At 50.7% G+C, this 27,222-nt stretch overlaps 2 protein-coding genes across 22 annotated transcripts in view; one reads left to right on the top strand and one right to left on the bottom strand.

Moving 5' to 3' along the window:
• Positions 1-953: 953 nt before the first annotated feature.
• Positions 954-26,672, bottom strand: Ccl25 (C-C motif chemokine ligand 25). 21 transcript variants are annotated; one of them, XR_007351271.1, is made up of 7 exons: positions 26,395-26,583; positions 25,516-25,612; positions 24,313-24,436; positions 21,227-21,317; positions 20,449-20,593; positions 15,469-20,215; positions 14,673-14,972 (listed from the first exon to the last, which is right to left on the bottom strand). XR_007351271.1 is itself a non-coding variant. In XM_015503856.2 (6 exons), exons 2-5 carry the CDS (start codon positions 5,381-5,383, stop codon positions 2,461-2,463), a joined length of 444 nt encoding a protein of 147 aa, XP_015359342.2. In that variant the 5' UTR covers positions 5,384-5,433; positions 6,638-6,772; the 3' UTR covers positions 954-1,316; positions 2,456-2,460. The 21 variants fall into 21 exon arrangements, 2 of the variants coding, with proteins under 2 accessions (XP_015359342.2, XP_048669294.1); XR_007351264.1 differs by having other exon boundaries at positions 14,673-14,984; positions 15,469-19,536; XR_007351272.1 differs by having other exon boundaries at positions 14,673-14,984; positions 15,469-18,438; positions 26,395-26,581.
• Positions 26,673-26,708: 36 nt separating this feature from the next.
• The window catches only part of Elavl1 (ELAV like RNA binding protein 1), a 38,638-nt gene continuing 38,124 nt past the window's right edge, over positions 26,709-27,222 (top strand). Inside the window, exon 1 of the mRNA XM_015503734.2 lies at positions 26,709-26,859. The gene's annotated coding sequence lies outside the window, so the exon portion shown is untranslated. The remainder of the gene's footprint in view (positions 26,860-27,222) is intronic.

The following is a 27,222-nucleotide window of genomic DNA, read 5'->3' as shown; positions in this document are numbered from 1 at the left end:
CGGTGTCTCAGCAGCTTCACCCTCAGCATTGAAGGGTGGTGGTGAGCGCACCCAGCTCTAATAATGCACCTGGTCTTTAAAGCCAGCAGGACTGTTTTAGGGTGGGCCGACGGGGCAGGTTTGGTGTTTGACAAACTGTGAGTTAAGGTGAAATCTTTAAATGGCTGTCAGGCTGTGAACCAAGCCCAGGAGTGCATGTGCCTTTTTCCCTGTGGTGGTCCCTGACTCCTGACTCTGGGTTGGACTTGGCTCCGTGGAAATCTGAGGGGGAGCTCAATGGCCAGGATGGTCACCTCCTTACTGAATGGTTGGTGCATGCCAAGCGCTGCGCCCGCGGGGGCAGTCATGTATTTGATCCCCATCAAACCCCTCCTGAGGCAGGCAGTATTATCAGCCTCGTTCTATGGGGGCATAGGGCAGGAGGGACTGAGGCTTAGAGAAGGCCTTCCTGGGTCACCCATACAGTGTGGGCTGAGGCCCCAAACCACCAGCATGTCATCTACAGAGGATATATATTTGGCTTGCATCTGGGACATTCTCAGTTGCGATGGAAACTGAGGCTATTAAGGATTGGGAATAGTACAGCCAGGTGTCTCAAACCTCCACCTGTAGAGCTGTATCAAGTGCCTGGTCCCAGGGCACTATCCTTGCCCAGGTCCTGACCCACTGTCCCCTGGGCAGCCTACTACAGCCTGTAGAGGTCTTTTCTGACCTTCCACACACCCCAGTCCCAGAGTCTAGGCAGAGCAAACACAATGATCCCTACTTCACAGGCAAACAAAGAGACATCAAGAGAGTCAGCAGCTGGCCCAAGGTCACCATTCGGGAAGTGCAGGTCACATCCCACCTGTCCAGTGCTCAGCCCCTCAGGACCCACTTGTCATGAAGGCTGGGGCCACAGATCTTAAAATAAAACGTGACAGGGGAAACAATGACATTTTTTTTTTACCAAAAGTTTATTTGAAAATTATTTTAAAAGCTTAGACTGGGAGGATGTTTTTTGTACCAACCAAAACTTTGCAAGGACTGCAGAACCTTTGCCCAAGGTTGGTACTTATCCCAGAGCAGAAAGGAGCTGTCCCTCTTCCCAGCTGTCCAAGGGGCAGGAGATGGTAGGAATAGAAAAGAGCAAACCAATCCGGGCACAGGGGCTAGGATTGGGACTGAAGGACAGGAGCAGAGGCAGCTGGGGCTGCAGGGTGACCACTGGTGGAGCAAGATCCCTCCGGCCTCTGTCCTGCTGTTGGATCCTGGAGATGCGCAGGCTCACGGCCCTGCAGGAGGGATTAGAGGTGGGACTGCAGTGGCCTTGGGGGCTGTAAAATAATAAGAAATACACTTACCAGTCTCTGCCTGGCACCTAGTTCCTCAGAGCCTTGTAATGTGAGCAATAAGGATGTTAGGAGCATCCTTTGTTCTAACATTTGGTCTTTGACCCCGATTCCTGACACACAGCTAATAAATCCCTTGGAATTTCCTGGGCAATTGGACCCTCTTTTGTTCTGATGAGGGGACTCTTGGATGGGGGCTGGTCACAAGAAAGATCAAGCGTGTTTAGACGGGGGTGGGGTGGGGGGGTGGGGCGGGGGGGTGGCTGCTGCTCCTCGTCTCCCTCTCCAGAGAGGGGGAGAAGGGTTGGCAGGGAAGTTAATAATCCCTCATTCCTGTGCGATAAAGCCTCCATAAAACCCCCTGAACTCTGGGGCTCAGGGAGTTTCCGGGTTGGTGAACACATCGTGTGCTAGGAGAGTGGTGCATCCCAACTCCAAGAGGACGAGAACTCCTGTGCTTATGACTGTCCTTCGTCTGGCTGTACCCCAGATCCTTTGTAAGGTCCCTTACAATAAACTGCTGAATATGTTTCCCTGAGTCCTGGGAGTGGATCTAGCAAATGATTGAACCTAAGGAGACAGACACGGGATCCCCAATTTATAGCTGGTCAAAGTGGAGGTGGCAACCTACTGACCATGTACTACATACCAGACGCTGCAAATTACAATTGTCTCTGCAACTCAATGGAATGCAGTGTCATCGATCCCCATTTTATGGTTGGCAAAACTGAGGCTCAGAGAGGTTACATCTTAATGGGGACAGTCTTGTGGGACAGAGATCCTTCCCCTGTGGCAACTGTCACAATCTCCAGTGGCTTGGATTGTGCTGCCCCTTCACATCTGTCATCAGAGTGTGGTGTAGAGTGTTGTTTTCTCATCTTATGGGGGCCCAGGAGCTCTTGGTTCACCTCCCTGGCCTTTCAATTCAGCTCTTATCAATGCCCCACCTGGCTAGGCTGGGGCTGTGGGTAGCCACTGAGGACCTTCCTGTGTGGATCTGCAGGGCTGACCACATAGCCAGCCCTCCTTGGTCCTGTAGGCAAACATCCTGCCCGAGTCTAGACCCATCATAAGCCTTCAACCCTCAGTAACGGATGGAGGAAGGCCATGTGACTAGTCCTCACCTGGATCAGTTTAGGGAAGCATTTCTTTTGCTGCTGCTGCTGCTATTGTTGCTGCTGAGATACTTCGGCCTGGACGATGGTCGCCGGGATTTTGAAGTATTCAGTTTCTTCCTCCCAGCCTGAGAGTCTATCCACAGCGAGAGAGAGAGAGAGAGAGAGAGAGAGAGAGAGAGAGAGAGAGAGGAGAGAGGGAGAAAGAGAGAGAGAGAGAGAGAGAGAGAGAAGCTTCATCAACAGCCTCTGAACCTCTGGATGTAGCCAAGCCTGAAGCTACTGCTGGTTATTTGAGCCCATGACTTTCCCCTTTGCTTGAACTTTCCGTGTGCATCAATTTAGCACTCTGACTTTAAAAGAGCTAGATGATGACCTGGGGGGTTGGTCACTCAGTCCATCCCTCCCTCATCAGGAATGAGCTCTCTCTGGAGCAGGGGCGGCTGCCACAATGTGGAGCTCTGATTCTCTCCCTCAGAGACTGAGAAGCAAAGGGGCCTGCAGACAGGGAGAGTGGGCTCCCTAGATGCTGGGCTGGGGCCTCACCCACCTTGGATGGTTAGCCGGTTGTCAGACCTCTGGGAGACCTTGAGCCTAGGATTTACCCATCTCATTGCCTTCTGTACCCTGATGTCCCGTGGGTTCCCGCACACCGTTTTACCTGGTTGGTGGAAGTAGAATCTGCAGTGGGTGGGGAAGGGGTGCCCACGTTAGGGTGGAAGGAGCAGCAAAGCTGTGTGTGTTCCCCACTCCCATCGCACGGCCCCACTCACATGATGGCAAACAGGTTGCAGCTGCCGCTCACCTCCTGGATCCGGAAAAACCTGGCGCGACGGAGCACAGCCAACTTGGGTTTGGGGTAGTAACCCAGACAGCAGTCTTCAAAGGACCCTGCAATCACACAGCCACCCACACGCTCAAACCTGCACATGGGCACTGGCAGGGACAGTCACAGACGTGGAAAAGCACACCATGACCCTTGCAGCCCCGACCGAGGCATGCGCACTGCCTGACTGCCTCTCAGCCTTTGCTACTGGGACAGCTGGCAGGGGTTGGTGGGGTCCATGGGCCCTGCTTGGAAAGGAGCGGACCACCCAAGAAACAGCCCAGAGCCCCTTCTCTGCTCTGGGAGCACGGGCGCAGACCCTGAGGAGGGAAGACAGGCTCAGGGCGGTGGCATCTTAATGGAGGGCAGTCTTGTGGGACAGAGAGCCTTCCCCTATGGCATCTGACACAATCTTGAGTTGTTTGGTTTGTGCTGTCCCTTCACATTTGGCATCAGAAGTGTAGTGTCCCCAGTGCCACTCTCCTAAAAATGAGGTTGGTTAGCTCCTGCTGAGGTCCTGGATCCTCTCCAGGCTGGTCTGTCTTCTCATGGAACTAGCTCTGATCCCCCTTCCTCTCTGTTCCCATCAGTGACCACTCAAGTGACCCAGCCAGACACTAGGAGTTCTAGAGGGTTTACTTGTGGATCTAATAAAAACACTTAAAAGAGTTCCCACTATGTGCCAAATACCCAAACAGAGAAGAGCTGGAATTAATGTTGTCTTGGAGAGCTCCTGGAGTGGTGGGAGACAGGAAGTTGACCTTTGTGGGGAGGGGGACAACACAGCACGGGGGATGCCTGAAGAGGAGGTAATGATGCTTGAAAGATCTGGGCAGAGGAGCAGATGGAATGAATGAGAAGAAGAGGGGGCGATGGGATGGTGGTGGAAGCCAAGGTGGGCTCTTTCGCCCAGTCTGTCTTGGAGGTCCTGCAATCCACCTCTGCCAGAGCCCACCTGAGTCCGGGTCCTGGCAGAGCAGAGCACAGCAGCGGTGGAGCAGGGGGAGGGCTCAGTTCTCATTGTATCCCCCACCCTGTCCCTGAGGACAAGGAGCAGTGGTGTTAGATAGGACCTGCGGCTCCAGTGATCCTCAGCAGGTGGCTCCCAATGCTGGGGGCCACTCCCCCCTCCCCCAGGATCAAAGAGCAGGCGCTGGGCCTGGCTCTGATAGCAGGACAATGGGAACAAAGACCAGCCCTCCTCCTGGGCAAAGGCTAAGCTCTGCCGGGTCCTGCCAGACCTAGAATGGGGACAGGCAGAGCAGGAGGGTGGGGCCACGCTCCTCAACCCTGCTTGGCCCCTGCTTGGCCATCTGGGAGGACTCACTGGCCTTGCCACAGGAATGTAGGACCCCATCTCAGGGATCCTGGGGGAGTCTGCACGCCTCCATCTGGCCTTTGGTGACCAAAATCCTCAAGTGCCTACTCTGGGGTGGAGATGGGGAGGAAGACAGAAGGGCTCCCTCACTGGGGCTGCTGGGCACAGGCAGCAGGTCAGGTCACTGGATCCTCTCACCGGCTCCAGGTGAGGGGAACTTCAGGTTCCCACCTCACAGACGAGAAAACTAAAGCTCACAAAGGCTGAGTGGCAATTCTCGGCTGCACTGCACAGGTAAGCTGGGCAGGGCCCCGATGGGAAACCACTCCCCAAGGTCTCCAGGGCTCTGGTCTCCAACCCCATCCCTGGCTCTGCAGAGTCAGGACATTGAGGTATATTCCTGGCTGCAAGTGGCTTTACCCATAGCTGGAAGCCACCCTCTGTTCCCACATTCCCTAGGCCACTGGAGTCCTGCAAAGGAGGTACACAGGGGTGGAGGACTCTGGAAGAAGGAGCTGGGGACCCTCTGTCTCCCTTCATCCCAGGGCACAAACACCAGGAATCTCTGCTATGTTGGGAACAGGAGCCATAGGAGAATTCAGTGGTGGTAAGGGATCTGGAAGAGGAGAGGGGTAAACGGGCGGACAGGGGACAGTGAGTCTAGATAGGGAAAGGAGGGACCAGGGGCGTAGGGTAAATACAGTTGACTGAATACAGTACCTTGGGTGTGGATGGGAGGGACCCAGGCCCCCAAAAAGCAGGCTGCCAGGCTGGCAAGGATCCAAGGGTTCATGGTGCAGGCAGGACCTCCTCTCTGGGCACTTCAAGGATAGACAGAGTGGCCTGGGGAGGTGGAGAGGGATGATAAGGACCCAAGGAAGACAGCAGCAGGCACTGCTGGGGCCCAGGGCCTTCTGCAAGAGAAGCAGGTGACTCAGGATAGGGACAAGCTGAGCAGAAGGGACCTGCTGCTGCTCTCAGTCATGGCCAGACGAACGACTCACCAATGCCTATGGGGTCCCCAGAACCAGGGCCTGCTGCGGTGGGTGTGCTGTGTGTGGGGTTAGGCAGCTGAGCTTCTCTCTTATAGGTAGAGCCCCACCCCACAACCTCTGGCCCTCCCTCCCTCCTCCCTCCCTCCCTCATCCCACAGGCTCTGTGAGACTCCAGGGTTCTCCCTCACTGTAGATACACCAAGCCTAACTTCCACCTGGATCCTCTCAAAGTCTGGCTGCCCTAGGAACCTCCTCCATCCCAGGCCTCTGGGCCAGCAAACTTGCACTGTCCCCAAAGGGTCCTTTGTCTTCTCCTGTCCCCTCACCTGCACACCCGGGCAGACACATTTTCCTGCACACAAGCCTCAGCTGATAGAGCCTCCAAAGAAAGCCTTTCCCTGGCTGCCTACTCCCAGGTATAGGAGGGACCTGAACTTCACCCGTCTCCCCCTCCTGCACAGTGGGGCAATTTATATGTCACAGATATGCTGTGGGTTTGCGATAGGCAAATCCATAGAAACAGAAAGTAGATTAGTAGTGGCCATGGGCTGGGGTGGAGGGGCGGGGTGGGGGGTTGGCTGCTCAAGGTGCATCTTTTTGTTCTGAAATCAGATAATGGCAATGATTGACTAAGTCTAATGAACACCAGAGAAAGGTACACTTTCAACGGAGAAGTGAATGACCTGTGAATTTTCCTCCAATGTTATTTTAAGAATAATCTCGATAAACTGGAAATGTGGTGCACGTCTGTATTTCCAGCGACGTGGGAGAACGAAACAGGGGGCTAGCCTTGAACTGGCGCGAGCCTCTCTCCAAATAAAAACTGAAAAGGGCTGAGGACAGAGTTCAGCGGGAGAGCGCCCCTGGGTTCAATCCCCTTACCAAGCGGGGATGGCGCGGGTGGGGTGGGGTAGAAGTAAACAAAGACCACGGAGATGAAGAAGAGCCCAATAAACTTATTAGTAACCACAACCACGAAGAAACACTCTGGTTTGAAAGCAAAGCCAGGAGCCGCAGGTAACCATGACAACGGGAAGCAAAGCAACATTCACCTGCAACCGAGGCGAGGGGCCGGGGAAGGAGCGGAGCGGGCGGTGCGGACACTTCACATAGCATGGCTTTTCTTTTTCTTTTTTCTTTTCTTTTCTTTCTTTTTTTTATTTTCTTATTTTTTATGGCCCGCAAGTTTATCCCTCCTCTCTCTTTTTTTGTGGTGCTTGAGGATGGAACCCACTGCCTTGCGCACGCTAGCCAAGCGCTCTACCACCGAGCTGTTCACCCAGCCTCCGTTTCTCGGGCTCTGCAGGGGGGTGGGGGTGTGGGGGGGTCCCTAGTGGTGGCCCTGGGCTCGCCGCCCTGCAGCTGGGTGGGGGGAGGGTCCGAGGCTTTGAGGACGGTGCCAGTGGGGATTGAAATGGGTGGGGCTTGATGAATGGCATTTAGGGGTGCCGGGAGAGACTTTTAGTTGGGGGCGGGAGTTAAACGGGGCTTAGAGTCTGGCGGGTGGGGCTTCGCCGTGGGGCCGGGCTGACGGGTTCAGTTCTTCCCCTTCAGCAACCTGCAGCCCCGCGGTCCGTCGCTGCCGCAGGTGTACCTCCTGCGCCCTCCTGCTGCTCAGGTTCCTTTCTTTGGGTGGGTGATGCTAGGCGGGGACGCGGCTCCGCGTGGCTGCGGGCTTGGGACGCGGCGTGGCGGGCCAGGGCTGGCCTACCCGCTATGGCTCACTGCCCTCCTACCTGCGCCTTTGGCGGGCAGGGATCTGGCGTGACCCAGACTCGGCGGGAGGTCCCTGGAATGTGAGCCCACCTTCCCAGCCTACCCTCAGGGTTGGTCCCGCCAGCAGCCTTCATGGGGAGGAGGGGGACGGAGGGAGGGGGTCCCCTGAGGGACCAGGATGCAGGTTACGCAGGGTTGTGCACGCGCCCGAACCCAAGGGTCGTGGTGGGAGACAAGCTGTTCCAGAAGACGAGGCTCTGAACTAAAGCTTTGGAGTTCTGACAAGTTCTGATAAATGTGAAGGCCAGATCTTCGCAGTCAGGGCTGAACGGTGCGGCAGGCCGCCCCTCTCCCATCTCTACCTTTTCTGGAAGCAGAACTAGTATCAACAGAGAGCCTTCTCTGAAAGTGTGAAATGAAAACAGATGGGGTTGGAGTGGGGCACAATCTCCGCCCTTCTGGCTTCTGGTCATCGGCTGTCATGATGGGGGAAAGTGGAAAGTCTCCAACTGCAGCTCAACCAAAGTCAGGTACTGACCACATCCTAGAGCCTGGTAGGGTTCTTCTACAAGCTGAGCCAACGGCAACCGCCAGGTGGAGGGGAGGGGCTGGGCTCAACTCTGGAAATATTCTTTGCCCAGAGAAGGGCACCTCTAGTGTGTGCACACAGATGGAAGAGTCAGATGTACAGAGGAGAAGACTGAGGGTCAGGGAGGCCATGTCATTTACCATTTTTTTTTTTAATACCATGAAGGAAAGTGTGACAGTCCCCTAATGCTGGAGGGCTCAGAGCAGGAGCTTGATCATCATTGGCAAAGATGGAGGGGCACTAGGTGAATGCTCCAGGCTGAAGTGAGTCCTTGCTTTTACAAATCAGACCCTGGCTGCCCACAGCTATCCTGAAGCTCTGGTGCCTCCAAATCCCTGGGTGTCCTCTGGGAGTCTTGGCTCTAGTGGTCTCTGAGAGAAGCAGCTGGAGGCCCTCTCCCACACTATCTGTGCATCTCATAGGGCTTATGATACCAGGTGCCTGTCTGGCAGGTGTGGCCAAAGCAGTCTCTTTAAAAAAAAAAAAAAAGAATTTGTTCATTTGAGAACTTTTTGGTACCAGGGACTGAACTCAGGGGCACTTGACCACTAAGACACATCCCCAGCCTATTTTGTATTTTATTTAGAGACAGGGTCTTGCTTTTGCTGAGGCTGGCTTTGAACTCATGATACTCCTGCCTCAGTCTCCTGAGCCACTGGGATTACAGGCGTGCACCTCCATGCCTGGTGGTTTTTTGTTTGTTTGTTTGTTTCTTTTTGATGCTGGAGATTGAATTCAGGAGCATTCAACCACTGAGTCACATCCCAGCTAAGTTGCTTAGGCCTTGAAAAATTGCTGAGGCTGGCTTTGAATCCTTGATCCTCCTGCTTCAGCCTCTGGAGCCATCGGGATTACAGGCCTGTGCCACCACGCTCAGCTTGATTTTAAATTTCCCTTTTAATCTCCTCATTGATCCATTGATTATTCAAAAGTGTGTTGTTCACTTATTATTGAAATTCCTCCTAATATTGCTTTCTAATTCCATACTATGGTGGATGGAAAAGATACTTAATCTGATTTCAATCTTAAATTTGTTGAGACTTGTTTTTTGCCTAACATATGATCTACCCTGGGGAATGTTCAATGTGCACTTGAGAAGAAGGGGTATTTTGCACTATTGGATGGAGTGTTCTCTACATGTTTATGAGGCCCACTTGGTCTAGAGTGTGGCTCCAGTCTAATGTCTCAGTATTGAGACATTCTGTCTGGATGATATGTTCATTGCTGAAAGTGGGACACTGAAGTCCCCTGCTTTTATTATATTGGAGTCTATCTCTCCCTTCAGTTCTATTAATATTTGCTTTATATATTTAGACGTTCTGATGTTGAGTGCAGCTATATTTACCACTGTTAAATCCTTTTGATGAATTGACCCCTTTATCATTATGTAATAATCTTTGTCTCACTTTGCAGGGTTTGGCTTAAAATCTATTTTATCTGATATGAGTATAGCCACCCCTGCTCTCTTTTGGCTTCCATTTGCAAGGAATATCTTTTTCCATCCCTTCACTTTCAGTCTATGTATGTCCTGAAACCAGCTGCCTCTTGCTCTGGTCTGGATGCACTGTGGTTGCCTGGCAACTAGAGGAGGGGAAGAAAATAGGTTTACTAGGATGCTCTATAAGCCCCTGGCCTGATGCTCAGGGACCTGGTTTATGGACAGTCTGTGTGACCCCTTTAGCTATGTCCTCAATGCAGTCAGCCCTGCTGCCTCCTGAAGTCTGGCTTCAAGGGACTTCCTGCCCTAGGCTGAGGTGGCCTGTTTCAGGAACAGCTGCAGCAATGGCCTTGGGCACAGGCCACGACCAACCAGAGGGATTCAGACTACCAGCACCAGTCCTGGCCATAGACCAAGTCCTCGTATCTTTCCTGCTTCTGCCCTGTGTATGGATGAATATCAGGGAAGGGTTGTGCACGCGCCCGAACCGAACCCTGACGCGCTGACATTGAGGCTGGGGCTGGGATGGCATGGGGAGGGAGTGGAGGATGGTGGGCCCTGAGGAGAGGGTTCCATGGAGCCCTGAGTCCCTCTTTGAAGCTGCTGAGGTCTGCTTCCCTTATGAGACAGGTTTTCTGCGCATCTCTCAGGCAGGCAAGTGGGTGTGTCACAGCCATCACAGATGAGGGTGATGTCATTAACTCCTCATTAATCACCTGTTGGAGGTCATTTGATATTTCACTCATTCAACAAACACTCAGCACCTACTGTGTGCCAGGCATGGGGCTGGGGGCTTAGCCAACCTTAAGTTGACAGGGCCAATCTAGTCTTCCAAATGATTTTTTTTTTTTTTTAAGATAGTGTCTTGCTGTGCTGCCCAGGCTGGTGTTATGGTTTGGATCTTACTGTCCTCCCAAAGGCCATGTGCTAAAGGTTGGTCCCCAGTTGATGGCACTGTTGGGAGATGGAGGAAACATTAGGAGGTGGGACCTAGTTGAAGAGAGGTCACTGGAGGTATATTGTGTCCCCTGCCTCTTCCTCGCTGTCTCTCTGCTTCCTGGTTGCCACTAGGACATCTTCTCTCCTTCATGCCCTTCCACCATGAGGTTTTGCCTCCCTCAGGCCCAAAGCAATGGAGCCAGCAGAGCATTGGCTGAAAGCTCTGAAACCATGAGCCAAAAGGAGTCTTTGCTCTGTTAAGTAGTTTTTTCAGGTATTTGTCACAGCAATGAAAAGCTAACGCAGCCGGCCTTGAACTCCTGGGCTCAAGCCGTCCGTCCTCAGACCTCAGCCTCTGGAGTGTGACTACAGGCAAGTGCCACTGCACCCAGCTTACTAATGATCACTAAATGTAAAACAAAAATATCTTTATTTTTTTAAAAAAACTATTTTTTTTTTAAATTTTTGTGGTGCTGCTGGTGAAACCTGGAGTTAGGTAAGTGCTCTACCACTGAGCTGCATTCCCAACTCTGATCCACCTGCCTTAGTCAGCTCAGGGCCAGGTACCAGACAATTCCCTTCTGTGTGCCCAGATCCTATGAAATGACTTAAACAAGGTCAGCCTAAGCTCCTTAACCTGCCTCACCTGCTCCTTTCTGTGGAGGAGACTTGTGCTACGGGTTTCCTTTGTACCCTCTGCCTCCTGATGGGCCCTTGGTGCTTCCCCACGTGGCCCTGTGTGGCATGGTGTGCCCCTCCTCTTGGGAACTGAGAATAACAAAGTTATCTTTTCAGTGTCAATCATCTCCTAATCTGTTGGGCTCCCCATACTTGCATAATTGTAAAATCTACATTTAAAAACAGGTGGCAAGTAATATGCAGGGAGCTGGGCATGAGGGGAATAACAGACACTCCATTTTCCAGAGGATGTTCACAGGATGCAGCAAGGCTTGGAGGTCAGCCTCCTGGAGAAGGTAGCCGCAGGGTGCAGGATGCCTAGGGCACCCACCGGGCCTCCATAGGGAACAATAGCTGAATGGAGACCTGAAAGATGAGCAGGTGTTTGAGGCCAGCAGAACAGGATGCTAGAAGGAGCTGCCAATTCCACAACAGCCAGGGTGGGAGAGTGGGGCAGGGGTGGACAGCGGAAGATGAGGTGGGAGGGTCAAGCTATTCAGGGCCTCACATGCTAAGCCAAGGAAGGTGACCTTCATCACGGGGACAGGGGAGCTGCTGAAATTCATTTAGCCAGGGGAAGGTTGTGGTCAAATGTCTGAGCACTGCCAAGGTCCTGCGGAAGATGCACTGGAGAGGGAAGCACTGGGCAGGAGACTCAAAAGTGCAGGCAAAAGCGGCAGACTGCACCCATGGGAGTCCTGCTTACGGGTCATCTCAAATCTGGGGACCTTGGCAGTATAGTGCATACCAGCCATGCATGAGAAGGGGTCCAGGAGACCACTGGTACCCACAGGTTTAAGGAGAGCAACAGGCTTCTGCCCATCTACCTTCTCATGTCTCCTGCCCCAATTCCCTGGCTTCCGGTCATCCTCAGCACACGCCAGTTAAGGGACTGGGGAGGGGGACTGGCTCATCACCCCTGTGGTTCCTGCTGCTCCCCCAGGGCTCCTGCCCAGCCTTTGCCAAGCAGGGCCCTCAGCCTGAGACCCCTCCCCACTCACTCAGTAGCATCTTTAAGCAGCCAGCTTGGCTGGGATTATATTTTAGGCTTCTGAGCCCTGCTACCCTGACAGCCTGGGCCCCACGTTGAGCTTACCTGGCTTCATTCCTTGAAATGGTATTATGTATCCACATCCACCTCCATTTTGCGGCCATCGGGTCTCATGGAACAGATGCACCCCCGTGGACAGAGTCTGAGCAAACCCTCTACAATGGGCCACCTCTCCTTCCTGCCAGCCCCAGGGGAGCTCCCGCAGGCCCAGCCCTCCCAACCTGCCACCTCCCCACACCGCTCACTGTCTAATTGTGTGCCCTCCCTGCTCAGGGTTAACTATGCACAGCTTTCCTCCTGAGCCTCACAGTGACAAGGAATATGCTTGTCCCATCCTTCAGAGAGGACTTCGTGATTGCAACAGGACAGCTGAGGCAGGCTTATGTTGTTTGTCACAGGACAAACATTTACTTTCCCTTGTGGGTCCAGGAAATGACTGCAGCCCTGCTGGGCCTTGCTCTGGTCTGTGAATTGGATTCATGACTGTTGCATGTGTCTTTTCATTTGGAAGTTTCCCAGGTGTTTGTTTCGTGGCAATGGGAATGTTCGAGGAGCACCAGAAGCCTTGCAAATGGAGCTGGTGGGGGTCACTTCCATTCAGGTTGTATTGGCCAAAGCCAATCATGTAGCCACACCCTAAGTCAAGGGAATGGATGGGAAGACCTGTTATTTTAGTCTGTTTGTGTGGTTGTAACACAACACCTGAGGCAGGGTAATTTATAAATCATAGAAATTTATTGCACTTGGTTCTGAAGCTAAGGGCTTATCTTCTGCTTCCAAGATAGTGCCATGCTGCATTTTCTCATGGCAGAAGGATAAAAGGACCTACCTCATTCACTCTGGCTCTTTGATAGGCAGTAATCCCATTCATAAGGGGTAACAGAGGCAAAACTAGAGTCACCCCTTGGAACTGAAGAGACTGGTTCCAAGACACATAAAGATACCCAGATCCTTGGATGCCCAAGTCCTTTATATAAAATGGCAGAGCAGTTACATAAAAAATGTACACATCCTCCAGAATACTTAAACCATCTACAGATGGCTTGGAATGCACACTATGTAAACTCTATCTAAATAATTGTTATACTCCAGTGTTTAGGAAATAATGACAAGAATAAAAGTCTGCACATGTTCAGAATAGACACAACTTTTAAAGAATATTTTGGTCTACAACTGGTTGAATCTCTAGATCAGAACCCATGGAGGACAGACTCTCCATTCGTGAATGGTATGACCTCCTATGTAGAAAATCCTAAAGAATCTACACACACACACACACACACACACACACACAGAGAGAGAGAGAGAGAGAGAGAGAGAGAGAGAGGGGACTATTAAAGCTAAAAAATGAAGTTAGGAAATTTGCAGGATACAAGATTAACCTACAAAAATCTGTTGTCTTTCCATACAATAGCATTGAGTAATTAAAGGGGAATTTAAAAATCAATTTCAGAATAGAATCAAAAAGAATAAGTACTTAGGAATAAATTTAACTAAGAAGTTGCAGGATTAATACACCAAACACTAAAGAGCATTGTGAAAACTGGGCATGGTGGCACATACCTGTAATCCCAGTGGCTTGGGAGGCTGAGATAGGAGGATTGTGTGCAAGTTCAAAGCCAACCTCAGCAACAGAGAGGTGCTAAGCAATCAGTGAAACACTGTCTCTTAAGAAAATACAAAATAGGGGCTGGGGATGTGGCTCAAGCAGTAGCGTGCTCGCCTAGCATGCGTGCGGCCCAGGTTCCATCCTCAGCACCACATACAAAGATGTTGTGTCTGCTGAAAACTAAAAAATAAATATTAAAAATTCTCTCTCTTAAAAAAAAAAAAGAAAATATAAAATAGGGCTGGGTATGTGGCTGAGGGGTTGAGTGCCCCTGAATTCAATCTCTGATACAAAAAAAAAAAAAAAAAAAAAAAATTTAAATAAACCTAATCAATGGAAAAACATCCTATGTTCACGGATTGGAAGACCTACCAGGATTAACTTAGCAATACTCCCTAAATTGGTCTACAGATTCAAAGCAAGCTGTATCAGAATACTAATGTTTTTTTTTTTTTTCAGAAATGTAAAAGCAGATCCTAACATTCTTACAGAATTGCAGGGGACCTCCAATAGCCAATCAAACAGAAGCCCAAGGCCACCAATACTGGAAGCAGGTCCAATCTTTTCCTCCCATAGGGCTGAGGCCATCCAGCCATGGGAACTCTGTCAGAACCTGCAGCCCCCTCTGGTTGTCACCATAGGACATGTAACCTCCCTCAGGGCAGTCCCAGCCAAGCACCCCGCCCTCCACCCCCCCACCCTCTGCATTTTGAGGCCTCCACCTTGTCACAGCATTTCCACAGGGTTGGGGAGGTCAAGTCTGGGGGGCGGTGTGCAACTCTTAAATTCTGTGCAGAACCCCTCCCCACAAACAAAATACATTAGAATGGAGCCACATGGTTCTACCAGGAAATGGGATTCTTGGAGCACCCATACCCCATCATCCTCTACTCCAGGCTTCTGAATATATTTTTAAAATATTTTATTAGCTGTTGATGGAACTTTATTTATTTATATGTGGTGCTGAGAATTGAGCCTAGTGTCTCACACATTCTAGGCAAGTGCTCTACCACTGAGCCACTACCCCAGCCCCAGTTATTTTAACAATGCAAAGCTAACACAGAGACTTTGTAGGTAACTTATTTTTTTCTAATTGGTGAGAAAAAGGCAAATTTGTTATTTTACGGTGCCAGAGGTCCAATCCCCAAAGTCAGGTGTCAGCAGGACTGGTTCTTTCTGAGGGCTTCAGGGAGAACCTCTCTCTCCTATCTTTTCCAGCTTCTAGAGGCGCCTGCATCCCTCAGCTCGTGGCCCCTTCCTCCGTCTTCAGAGCCAGCAGTGCTGTGTCTTCCAGTTGCTGACCTGTGCTTCCACCTCCATGTCTCCCTCTTTAGCTCTGACCCTCCTGTCTTCCTCTTATGAAGACCCTTGTGATGACACTGGGCCATGGATAATCCAGAATGACCCCCCATCTCAAACTCCCCCCCCCGCCCCTCTTTGCGGTGCTGGGGATTGAACCCAGGGCCTTGTGCACGTGAGACAGGCACTCTACCAACTGAGTCATATCCTCAGCCCCACAAGCTCCCTTTTGTAAGTAAGGGAACACAATCCCAGGTTCTGGGGATGAGGATGTGGACATCTGGGGAAGAGGCATTATTTTGCCTTCTATAATACCATGGTGATCAAACTTATAAGAAGGTCCACAGAACATTCTTGGGAGTGGTGATGTGGGTTCAGTTCTGGAAGATGGCAGGTAGGGCTTGGGGACAGGACTCCAGGCAGAGGGGACAGCGCACATAAAACAGGAGGCTTGGGGCTAGGAGTATAGTTTAGCTGTAGAGCTCATGCTTAGCATGCAAAAGGTTCTGGATTTGGTCCCCTGCATCAAAGAACATCCAAGTGAATAGCAGGCTCCCTACATACCTGAATGTGGCACAAGGCCCTCAACATCCACAAAGGTTCTGTTCTGCACAGTGATGATTCTCACCAGGGCTCCCAAGAGGTACCTGGTGATGCCCAGAGAAATATTTGGCTGTTGCAACGGGGGAGAATGGTCCAGAGATGCTACCGAATGTCTTTATCATGCACCAGACAGTCCCTTGCGGCAAGGAGTCACCCAGCCCAGATGTGCACAGTGTAAAGGGAGATGCCCTTCTTTAAAGTATGTTGCCTACAGCTTTCCACCCCCTCTACTGGACTCAGAGGGGCTTGACCCCACAGACAGCTGGAAGGCTTCCACTCAATACTCCCCAACTGCCTTTCTGGGAAAAGCAGTTTCTAGTTCCTCATGACCTTGGCCTGCCCCTGGAATAGAAGCATCTGTGTGGGTTGAACATGCTCCTATTCTGGAACATGAAGTCCCAGCACGCCTGGGCCCTGAGGAAGATAGATCTAGTAATAATAATAATAATGTTTTCTCTCCCACCCAAAGTCCTGATGAGCGCAGCCTCTGGGTCTCAGGCCCCTAATATACTGGGAGAGCTGAGGCAGGGGAGGACAATGTCTTGGGGGAATCTTCTTGACCCTGTGCCAGTCACTGGATGAAGGTATGAGCTAGTTCATTTAAAGATGGTCAGTGGGCAGTGGGTCAGTGAAGGAGATGGCAAGTTGGGGTGGAGGGTGCCCCTCCTTTGCCCTGCCTTGTTCTCTGAGCTCCTTAATGCTGCCTCCTCTACATGATTCATGTCACTGATCCCCTCCACAACTGCCACCCCTGGTCTCTGACAGATTCCCCCTGAAGTGGGCGTAGGGTGCCCTCCCGTTTCCTGTAGAGTTTGGGAGGCCTGATCCACAGGGTGGGGGCTCAGCTACAATGTGTGGGATTGTAATGAACCTGGGTGGTGGTGTCCTTTTCTTGGCCACTAAGAGCAAGGGCTGGCTGCTGTTCATTTGGTCAACAGACTTTTGCCACCTACTGAGCACCAGGCCCGGTGTAGGGAGCTGGAGAGGCCAAGATGGACACATTTGAGCTGCTTTCCTTCAGGCCACAGGGACCAGGAAGTGCAGCATTTCGGTTTGCTGACAGCTTAGTGGAGAGCCAGATCCTATGCTAGGTGTCTCACAGCCATTCTCTGCCAGAGCAGAACAGCAGCATTCCTGGGGGCAGGACAGAGGTGACAGTCCAGAGGGAGGAAGGAAGGCAGGCAGTAGGGATCTGGGGGAGGAAGAGGAAGGCAAGCATGTGCCCAGGGAAGCCTGGGCCCTGGAGGTGAGTCCACCTCTGGGAGTGGGAAGGTGAGGGTGGGGGGCTGCCCCTCCCACCTGGTGTACCCAATCCAACTCCCTGCTCCTCAGTCCCTGTCCTTGCAATGCTGCAGTTGCCCTGGCCAGCCTCTGGAGTTCTAAGGGGCTCCTCACTGAGCCTTAGTCCTGATGTATGGTCCCTGGTCCCCCAGTCAGGGATCCAGGCCAGCATCATCTGCAAGAGAAGGGGGTGTCCAGCCCCCAGAATTCTGGCTCCTTGACATGTAGAAGACCCAGCAGTGCCTGTGGGTGACAAGGGCCACCCAACCTCTCCTGCTGAGACCCATTGGGCTGTAGCAGAGCCCACCACCCAAAGTGCAATCCAGTGAGACAAGTGGATGAGTTGTCTAACAGATGGACCAAAGATAAAGGTGCTTTCCCCATCCCCACCTTTCCCTCTCAGCTTCACCTGAAGCCACTGAGGTAACCACACTACTGAGGATGCCTCTTTCCCCTCAAATTCAACCATACGAAGCTGTGGGGCCCTGACTGGATGGAGTGGAAATCTCCACCCACCAATGCCAACATGAAGGAGCCCACCCTCCTGGGCTCCTTTCCTTCCCCAGAGTGGCCAATTTCAGACTGTCCCTCTAGCCCCTTCCTCTCTTCTCTTGACCCCTACACCTCTCATCAGTCCATTGTTGTGTGCTGCCCTTGGAGCCCACCAGCTGGTCCCCCATTTCTTCCACTGCCCTTCTTACCTTTTGCAGCCATAAGTAAGGCCACGAAGGGGGCAGGTGCTACTTGGGACCCTGCTCCTTTCTCTTATACCATGTGCACTGGAGCATTGAGGTTCCACACCCAAGTTCCAGGGTTTGCTGATCCCAGCCCCCACCCCTTTTGGCCACTTTTCAGAGACAGAGCATGTGAGCAAGTGTGTGCTGAGGGACATCTGGACTGCGCCTGGCGCAGGGTTTGGGAGCCACTGTCACTCCACAGGTTGTAGGCCTCCTCACTGTGGTTTCTAGTGGAAACTACAAGGGACTGTCTGGTGCATGATAAAGACATTCGGTAGCATCTCTGGACCATTCTCCCCCGTTGCAACAGCCAAATATTTCTCTGGGCATCACCAGGTACCTCTTGGGAGCCCACTGAGCCACATCCAGCCCTATTTTGTATTTTATTTAGAGACAGGGTCTCACTGAGTTGCTTAGCACCTCGCTTTTTGCTGAGGCTGCCGTTGAACTTGTGATCCTTCTTGCCTCAGCCTCCCAAGCCACTGGGATTACAGGCGAGCACCACTGCACCCAGCTACTGGCTGTGGTTTTTTATCTGGCTTTCTGGTCTCCTATCTGAGGGACTGAGAGGGTCTTGTGATACAGAGTGTGGAAGTTGCCAGGGTAGGGCAGAACCTGGAATCCTAAGTGCTCATCCTTCCCCAGGGGCTCTTGCAGCTTGCAGCCATCTTACAAGTAAACTCTGGCAAATTCATGGGCCCTACCTCTGGGAGTGGGAAAGCTGATCTAGGGAGATGGCTGCTGCTCCCACCTGGGCACATCCAGTCCAACTGCCTGCTCCTAGGTCCCTGTCCCTGCTGTAAGGGTGCTGTTGCCCTGGTCAGTCTCTAGATTTGCAGATGGCTCCTCACTAAGGCTGAGTCCCTGATGTACAGTGACTGGTCCTTCCACCAGACCTCCAAGTCAGCTTCATCTGTAAGAGAAAGAGGTGTCCAGACTCCCAGAATCCAGGCTTCTTGACCTGCGGAAGACCTGGCAATGCCTGTGGGTCTTCCTCTAGGTTGCTGGATGAGGAACAAGGCTAGAATTCCTTTTCTCCCTTCTTTTCCTTGGGGTGCTGAGGATTAAACTCAGGGCCTTGTACATACTAAGCATGAGCTCTACCACTGAGCTATTTCTCTAGCCTAGGATGGAGACATTAAAATTGTAAACTGCTTACCATGACTGATAAGCATGTGAAGTCTTCATCTCATTTATAAATAGCAGACTGGAGAAACCTGCCTGGCAGTTCAAAAGTGGAAAATAAAGGCCGGGGTTGCAGTTCAGTGGTTGAGCACTTGCCTAGCATGCACAAGGCTCTGGGTTCCATTCCCAGTATTGCGGAAAAAAAGTGAAATGCAGGGGCTGGGGCTGAGGCTCAGTGCTAGAGCGCCTGCCTTACATGTGTGAGGCACTGGGTTTGATCCTCAGCACCACATAAAATTAAAGAAATAAAGATATTGTGTCCATCTACAACTAAAAAAAAAATATTAAAAAAAAGTGAAACACAGAGTGCCCATATGTTTCACTACCAGATAGTATATGCCCAAGAAAAATGAACACATTATGTTCACATGGAAACTTGTACATGAATGTTCATAGCAGCACTAGTCCCTGTAGTCAAAAGGTGGAAATAGCCCAAATGTCCTGCAATGGATGAATGGGTAAACATAACATGGTCTATTCATATAGTGGAATATTATTTATCCATAAAAAGGAATGAACCAGTGACACACTACAGCATGGATGAACACCGAGGACATTATGCTTAGTGAAAAAAAGCTAGTCACAAGAGGCCACATACTATAAAACTCCATTTATACAAAGTATCTAGAAGAGGCAATCCAGAGAGTCAGAAAGCAGATTAACTGTTGCTAGTGGCTGTGGGGGGTGGAACAGGGAATGACAGCTAAGGGACACAGGGTTTCTTTCTGGAGAGATGAGAATGTTCTGGAATGTGAGTGCTGGCAGTTGCATTCCTTTGTGACTACCTTAGAAACCACTGAATTTTCACTTGAAAATACAAAGGAGCCTGCAAAAGACCACCAAACACATGGGAAACAGCGAGAGACACCACAAGAAAGAGAACTCATGACATGAAAAAGAAAAGTTAAATACAAAAACAACACAGAAATCTTACAAAGAGGAGTGGTGGTGGCTCCTGCCAACTAAGTCCCTGTAGAAGCAGGGAGGGCAAGAGTGTGACTTATTGACTATAGTCCACTTGGGGACGCTGAGAGTGAATACCGTCAATGTGAATATTGCTCTGGGACAACAGGGCAGACCAGGCTACTCCAATGACCCTAGGAACCAGAGCTGTGGGGCTTTCCCTATCCTTTGACTCTAGAGAGGATAAAATACCCACTGCTGTTCTCGCCACAAAGACACTGGATGCAAGTGTCACAGGCTGGATCCAGTGGGATTGTGGGGAGCCACTCTGAATGATCTGTGTCTTCCGGCCTGGAGCGGAGAGGCTTTTGACCATCACTATATCTTGTAATGAGTGACCTGGACATTGCCCCGGTCCCAGAAATTTGAGGACACATCTTCAAACGTAGGCGTCACACCATGGATTGAGCTATACTCACCTGTCCTTTGTGATACTACCCCTTTGTCCTGTTTGGGATAGAATATTCCATGGAAATGCCTTTGTGTATCCCCTTCTCTTGCTCTGCCTTTGGGTGTGGCCTTCCTAGATGTCAGTCAACCTGCTGACAGCAACATCAGGAAGCTAGACTCAGCCCCCTGAAATCTGACCCCTGGCCTCATTTGAATGGCTTCTCTTCAATAAAAGGGTTCAGCAAGAGCTCGCTCTTTCTCTTTCTGTCTCTTGTGTGGTTATTTCGTGCTGCACAGTTCCCCTGGAGTGACGCTGAGTGTTTTAGTTGTGGGGAACATGACATGGGATGAATTGGGAAATGGGACTTCCAAGACCCATGTTTACCTACAGCTGCAATGGTAAGACCAGAGGTGGGCAGCCCTTGCTGTTCTTGGGGATGCTGACCACAGTTGTGTTTACTGATGGGTGCTGTGATGATGTGTCAAGTACTCGGTCTCTGCTTTGCACGGTTTCAAGGTGGCTGTAACACCTGCATTCACAGATAAGCACCCTGAGCTGGGGGAAGTGAATTTATTAGCCTAGGAATTCCTAAGGGAAAGCCAGCATTTCTGTGACTGCTCCAGGGCTGACCCCTTTGGGTCACACTGTGCACAAACAGGAATGGCGAATGAAGTATGCCTGGAAGGTAGGGACTGAGGCTACCTCAAGTGTGACTTCACCAGGGAAACGGCTCCACGCTGTTGCTAACCTGAAAGTCAACTCAGCTGCCTAAGAAAAAAAAACGAGTCAAGCTTTCTATTTTCCCCTGTGACTGACCTACTAGCACTTGAGGAGGAATCAGATTTCAGTCAGGTCCCCTGAGATCCTGAGCCTCCTGAAGGTTCTCTGGGCTTGTCTGAGCTTGCCTGGCTGCTGTTCCTGCTGTTCTGCCTCAGCTTTGTCTGGGGGCTGACCAGTGAACTTATTTCATTACATCCATTTCTGACGTCCCCCAAGTCACCCCAACCCACATACTGAGATCTATAAATGGCTGAGATAGAATGACTTTCCCCATATCTCTGTATTCAATTGATCTGACAGCCACCTGTGTCCACATCTGACTGGTCACCTTGTGAACATCTGGAATCCCCCTCCTCTTGACCCCCATCACTCCCCAGCTCACCTGTGCTCTGACACTCCACCTGCCTCGTGCACACAGCCTCTGCACCTCCCTCCTTCTCAGGATGAATTCCATGTTCACTTCTGTTCCTTTCCTTCCAACAAAGAAAGACAAAAATCACATAAGTCTCCCACTTAAAAATCCTTTTGGCTAAAGGATGAATTCTCTCAGAGGCCTGTTGCCTGTTACTCCCTGCTGGTCCGTGATTAACCACTACAACCCTGGCAGCTCACACCAACACACACTCGTTATGTCTCAGTACTGGGCTTCAGAAGTCTGAAATCAGACTCACCAGGCTAAAAACCAAGATGCTAACAAGTCAGTCCCTCCTGGAGGCTCAGGGGGGAACCCACCCACATCCTGCCCTTCCCAGCATCTAGAGGAGCCCACATCCCTCGGCTCGTGGACCCTTCCTGTCTTCAAAGCCAGCACTGCTGTGTCTTCCAGTTCTTTTCTGCCTCTGACCCTCTTGCCTTCCTCTCATGAGGACACTGTGGTGACGCTGGGCCCCGATGACCCAGGATCATCTTTCAATCCCCAGTTCCTTACTCCAATCACTTCACAGTCCCTTTTGCTGTATGAGGTCACATGGTCACAGTTTCTAGGAGGCTGGGACACAGACATCTTTGAGGAGCCATGGTTCTGCCTGCCACAGCGGGGATCCACAAATTTTTCCTAGAAAGGGTCCTAGAGCAAATATTTGATGCTTTGTGTGCCACATGGCCTGTTGCCAGGACTGGCTACTTAATTTTCAAAAGTGTGGGGCCCTGTATTCATAATTATTACAAACTTCAAAACAGTCAGTTCCATGCACAATGTGCACCTCTGTGACACAGGCCCTGCCGGGGCAACTTCACCTCTGCTACGGTAGCTCTGAGCAGCCATAGGAAATGCACAGGGGAGCAGCTCCGTTGTGTAACTGTCAAATTTTATGAACAATGCAATGTACATTTCATGGAATTTTTACATGTCACAAAATACTAACTGTTCTTTTTTCCCCCAACCACATAAAAAATGTAAAGCTCATTTTTAGCTTCCAGACTGCACAAAAACAGGCATGGGCAGAACCCCGTCATTGTTTGCTGATGCCTAGTCTAGAGGATAATGTTCCAACTTCTCTGACTCTCTGGGGCCCTTCAAAGCTGGGGACACACACCTCTCTAGTCCCAAGTCACTCCCTTCTCCCCTTCCACCTCCACCCCTGGCCCTGAACAATCCTCCTGGACATCTGTGCCTCTGCTCCTGCCAGTCCCAGCTTCCCACCTCTACCTAGAAGACCCTCTCTTATGCTTTAATCTGGTCAGATGTTACCCTCCACCAGAGGTCTATCTGTGCCCATTCCTTGTCACACTAGATGGATTTGTGTTCCGATGTGGCTGTTTCTCCCTCAGGGCAACAGTGTCTCAGGTCCCAACTGGGCCTTCTCGGTGTATCATGACTTAGGGAGCCTCCACAGCTTGTGCTGGAGGAAGAGAGGGTGACTTGCAGGGGTGGCAAGGACAACCTGGAACAACCCTGGCTGGAGTGCTCTGATTCCTACCCTGAGGGCTGACACTATGCTTCTGACGAAAACAAAAAACAAATTCAAAACAGAAGACAACAACTTCATATCTCAAATCTCAACCAGTAAAAAAAGATCTCCAAGACTGAGCAGATCTGGGTTCAGAGCACCACTCTGCCCTTACCAGATATGTGCACAGGGACAATCACTTCTCTTGTCTCAGGACAGGGACTGAACTCACCAGTCAATCAGGCCTCATAGGACCTGCCCCTGCCAGTTCCACAAGTCTCCTCTGTGGCCAGTGTCTCCACAGCTGGCCCTTTCTTACTCCTGAGTGTGCTGGGCCCCCGCCTGACTCAGGGCCCTTGCATGTGCTATTTTTTTCTGCCTGTAACATTCTGCTTCCTCGTGCCTCAGCTGCAAGGCTGCTGACGTAGGAAGCCTTCCCAGATACCCCCAAATTAGTTAACTCTTCCTATTGCATGCTTTTCTGGAACTCTGGCTTTTGCAGATTATAGTCATTTGTGTAACTCATTGTTACTCTTCATAAGAATAAGACATAATAAGCACTTTATGTCAGGCTCTGTTCCAGAATTTCTAAAAGTGGGTTATTTCTTTGAATTCTCATAGTGCTCTCAGGAAGTACATCATCCCCATTTTATGGAGTAGGAGGCTGAAGCTCAGAGATTAAACAACTTGTCCAAGGCCACACTGCTAGTGAGTGTGGGAGCTACCCTCTCAAACCTGTCTCTTCAAGTTGACCAAGGTCCATGAAATTAGATGCCATGTGTGACATGGTTACTGTTGTGTCCCTGAGGCTGGGCACTCACACCTCATGTACTATGGGCAGTTAAAAAGTATTGATGATCTAAAAGAAACAACACCCCTTAGCCACAGGCACTCCTAGAGCCGAGATCTCAATTTCTAATACCATTCTCTGAAAAAGGAACCAGTGTCCCTTACAGGAATGGCTGATTCCAGGACTGTAGCATCTTATAATGCCAGGGAGTAAGGAAATGCTGTGGAGAGTGGGAGGGAACCAAATATAACAAAAAATCCAATGATGGACACACCCAAGGGTCACAGGAGCCAATTAACAGAGCCAAAAGATGGCCAGAGCTGGAACAGCTTGAGTAACAAAATAAAGTAGTTTTGAGTTATAACCTAAAGCATAAAATAAATATCTAGGAGTCCTTGCCAATATAACTAGATGATTGAATGAACTAATAAATGGAGAAGAAATAAATCTCCCATGCAGAAGGAGTCTAAATAATTTATGTTACATAGACATTCATCCTCAGGAGGCAGAGCATAACCCTTCACTTTTTAAGTGTGGGCTGCACTTACTGACTTATTCCAAAGTATACGATAAGGAAAGGGGTGGAAGTAGTTTGATGGTAGAAAAACCCGACAAATACTACCTCAGTCAGGTGATCAAAGCTAACATCAATAGACTCAAATAATGTTGACCGCTGTACCTGGCACAACATGATACAAATGGCAATTGACCTCTTTGGTCCTACTGCCAATAACCCACCATCATAGCTTATCATGACAAATTCCAAGAGAGGAGCATCCTAAAAAATACCTGAGCAGCACTCCTCAAAACTGTCAAGGCCATCAAAAACAAAGAGAATCTGAATCTGCCACAGGCAAGAGGAGATTAGATAGGACAATTAAATTACATGTAACATGGGATCCTGGATGTGATCCTGGAGGAGAGAAAGAACATCAGAGGAAAAACAAGTTAAGTATAAATCAACTATAAACTTTAGTCAATAACAAAGTATCACTGAGTACAGTGGTTAAGCACCCCCTGGGTTTAATCCCCAGTACCAAAAAAAAAAAAGAAAAAGAACAAAACCAAAGTTATCAGTATTGGTCCATTTTAATGGCATCATATTAATAAAGATGCTACTAATAGGAACCAGGTGGAGTGAATAATGGTAACTCTATTATCCCTGAGAATCTGAAATGGTAATTAAAAATAGTCTATTATTAATAATAGAGTATAGATGAATGAATGGACTTTGATTGCTTTTTTTTTTTTCTATTTTTTTTTTTTTTTTAAATGGGTCTCACTATGTTACCCAGGCTGGTTCTGAACTTCTGGGCTCAAGTAACCCTCCCTCCTCAGCCTTCCGTGTAGCTGGGACTATAGATGAGTACTACCTTGTCCGACCTAAGGACTTCCTTCTTACTCGTGGTAACAATGATGATAGCACCCATCACAGGGGATTGTACATGAAGCCTTCAGCATCAAGTATATACTCAGTTCTGAGCATTTGCTATCACAGCATTAAACCTGTGCCATCCACGACACCAGACACTATCCCTACGTGACTATTTAATTAGAAATTAAATACAATTAAAAATTCAGTTCTTCTGTGGCAGTAGCCAAATGTCCACAAGCAACATGGAGACAGAGGCTACTGGATTAAACAGTGTCGATATAGAACATGCCATCCTATCAGAAAGTTCTTCGGGATAACACTGAACAATGAAGAATGTGATTATTTGTTCAGTGTTCTTGTCTCCTTGGTTCCTTTTGCAGAGGCCATCTTTTCAATCTTGCTGACCACCCTCTTTCAAATTGCAACCCCATGTTTCTCATGCCCTTTTCCCAATTTACTTTTTTTTTTAATATTTATTTTAGTTGTAGGTGCACACAATGACCTTTTACGTTATTTTTATGTGGTGCCAAGGATTGAACCCAGAGCCTCACATGTGCTAGGCAAGTGCTTTACCACTGAGCCACAATCCCAGCCCCCCAATTTATTTTTCTTCTTACCCTTTTCATCACTTGAGGTGGGATCCACTTGCTTTCTCTTCTGCCTCCCCATCTCCACTGCACAGGTGGTGACAGGTGATAGGTGACTGCTGAGTCCCTGAAATGCAGTCAGTTCAATTTGAAATGTAAATGATTTCAAAAGCATATATTAAGAGGAAAAAAAAGTCCAGAATGTAAAACATCTCCTAATTTCTTACAATGATCACATGTTGAAATTATATTTTGGACACACTGTGTTAAATAAAACATATTATTAACATCGGACATCACCTACAACTATTTACTTTTTTTAAACATAGGTAATAATTTAATTAATCAGCAAATTTTGTTGTTGTTGTTGCAGTGCTGGGGATGGAACCCAGGGATTCGCACATGCCAGTGCTCTACTATAAGCTGCACCCCCAGCCCACAATTTAATCAATTTAAACTGTAGGTATAACTGACAAACTTGTGGCTGGCTTAAATTTCTACTGCACAGCAATGATTGAGAATATCAGTTACTAGACAATTTTAAAATTACGCATGTGGCTTGTACGTATTTCTCCTGGACAGCACCGACCTAGGATGTCAATCCAAACAGACAGGTACGTTTTTATCTGTTTGCTGCCCAGACAGTATGTGGCAGCGAGTAGGCTCTCAATAAAATTGTAATGAATGAATGAGAGACTGAGCTTCTGGGAACCGGCTTGTTCTAATAACTAAATTGATGGAGTGGTGACCACGACCGTGCCCCGCCTCCTCACAGCACCAGATGAGGAAACTGAGGCCTGGTGAGGTGACGTCAGCTCGTGCCCAGCTACACGTAGTGCGCCAACGCCGGGGCCGGGATTCGAACCTGGGTCCTGTCCCCATTACCCCTGGCGCGCTGACCGTTCCTACCTTGCTGGGAGGTGGCGGCGGCGGAACAGACACGTGAGGAACACACGGTATACGTCCGACAAGGGTCTCCAATCCTCGGCCCAGTCAGCTTCTGTGGACTGGGCCCCAGCTCGCCCCTTCCGCGGCCATCGCTGGCCACCCGCGTCTCTGCCGGCCGCCGAGCTCTTCGCAGGCGGCGCCGACCGGAAGTCCCGCCTCCGCCGCGCGCCCCAGGGTGCCGCGACAGCTACGCCGACCAATGAGCAGCGCGCCGTGGCGGACATCGACCAATGGGCGCGCGCGCCGGGGAGGCGTGTCCGGGCCGCGGGCCGGAGCGGGTCGTGCGCGCTGAGGAGGAGCCGCCGCCGCCGTCGCCGTCGCCGCTGCCGCCTCCACCGCTACCGAGGCCGAGCGGAGCCGTTAGCGCCAGCGCCGCCGCCGCCCGCCCTCCCCGGAGCAGCCCCGGGCCCGCCCGCCCGCGTCCAGGTGAGGCGGGGAATCTTCGGTGGCGCCCGACAGGGTAGGCCGCGGCAGGCCTGAGCTCGCCTGGCCGGGCCGCGGGCGCCGCGGCCTGCACCGGCCGAGGCCCAGGCCGCGCCGAGGCGGGAGGGGACGCGCGCGGGCCGCGGCAGAATGGCGGGCGGGCGGGAGCCGGCTTGCGTGGGGGCCAGCGACAGGCCCAGGACTGGATTCCTCGGGCGCCACGAGAGGCGGGCGAGGGGACTCGGCGTGGGCACGCGCCTGGGGGCCGGGCTCCGCAGCGGTGGCCCCGGTAGTCTTGGAAGCCCGGCATCCGGGGGCGGGAGAGTGGACCCAGAGGCGGGGGAGTGGGGCCAAGAGTCTTTACCG

The sequence above is a fragment of the Marmota marmota genome, unplaced genomic scaffold (genome assembly GCF_001458135.2).
Source record: "Marmota marmota marmota unplaced genomic scaffold, marMar, whole genome shotgun sequence".
In the NCBI taxonomy this organism is placed as follows: domain Eukaryota; kingdom Metazoa; phylum Chordata; class Mammalia; order Rodentia; family Sciuridae; genus Marmota; species Marmota marmota.
This window is presented reverse-complemented; position numbering and strand designations above follow the sequence as displayed.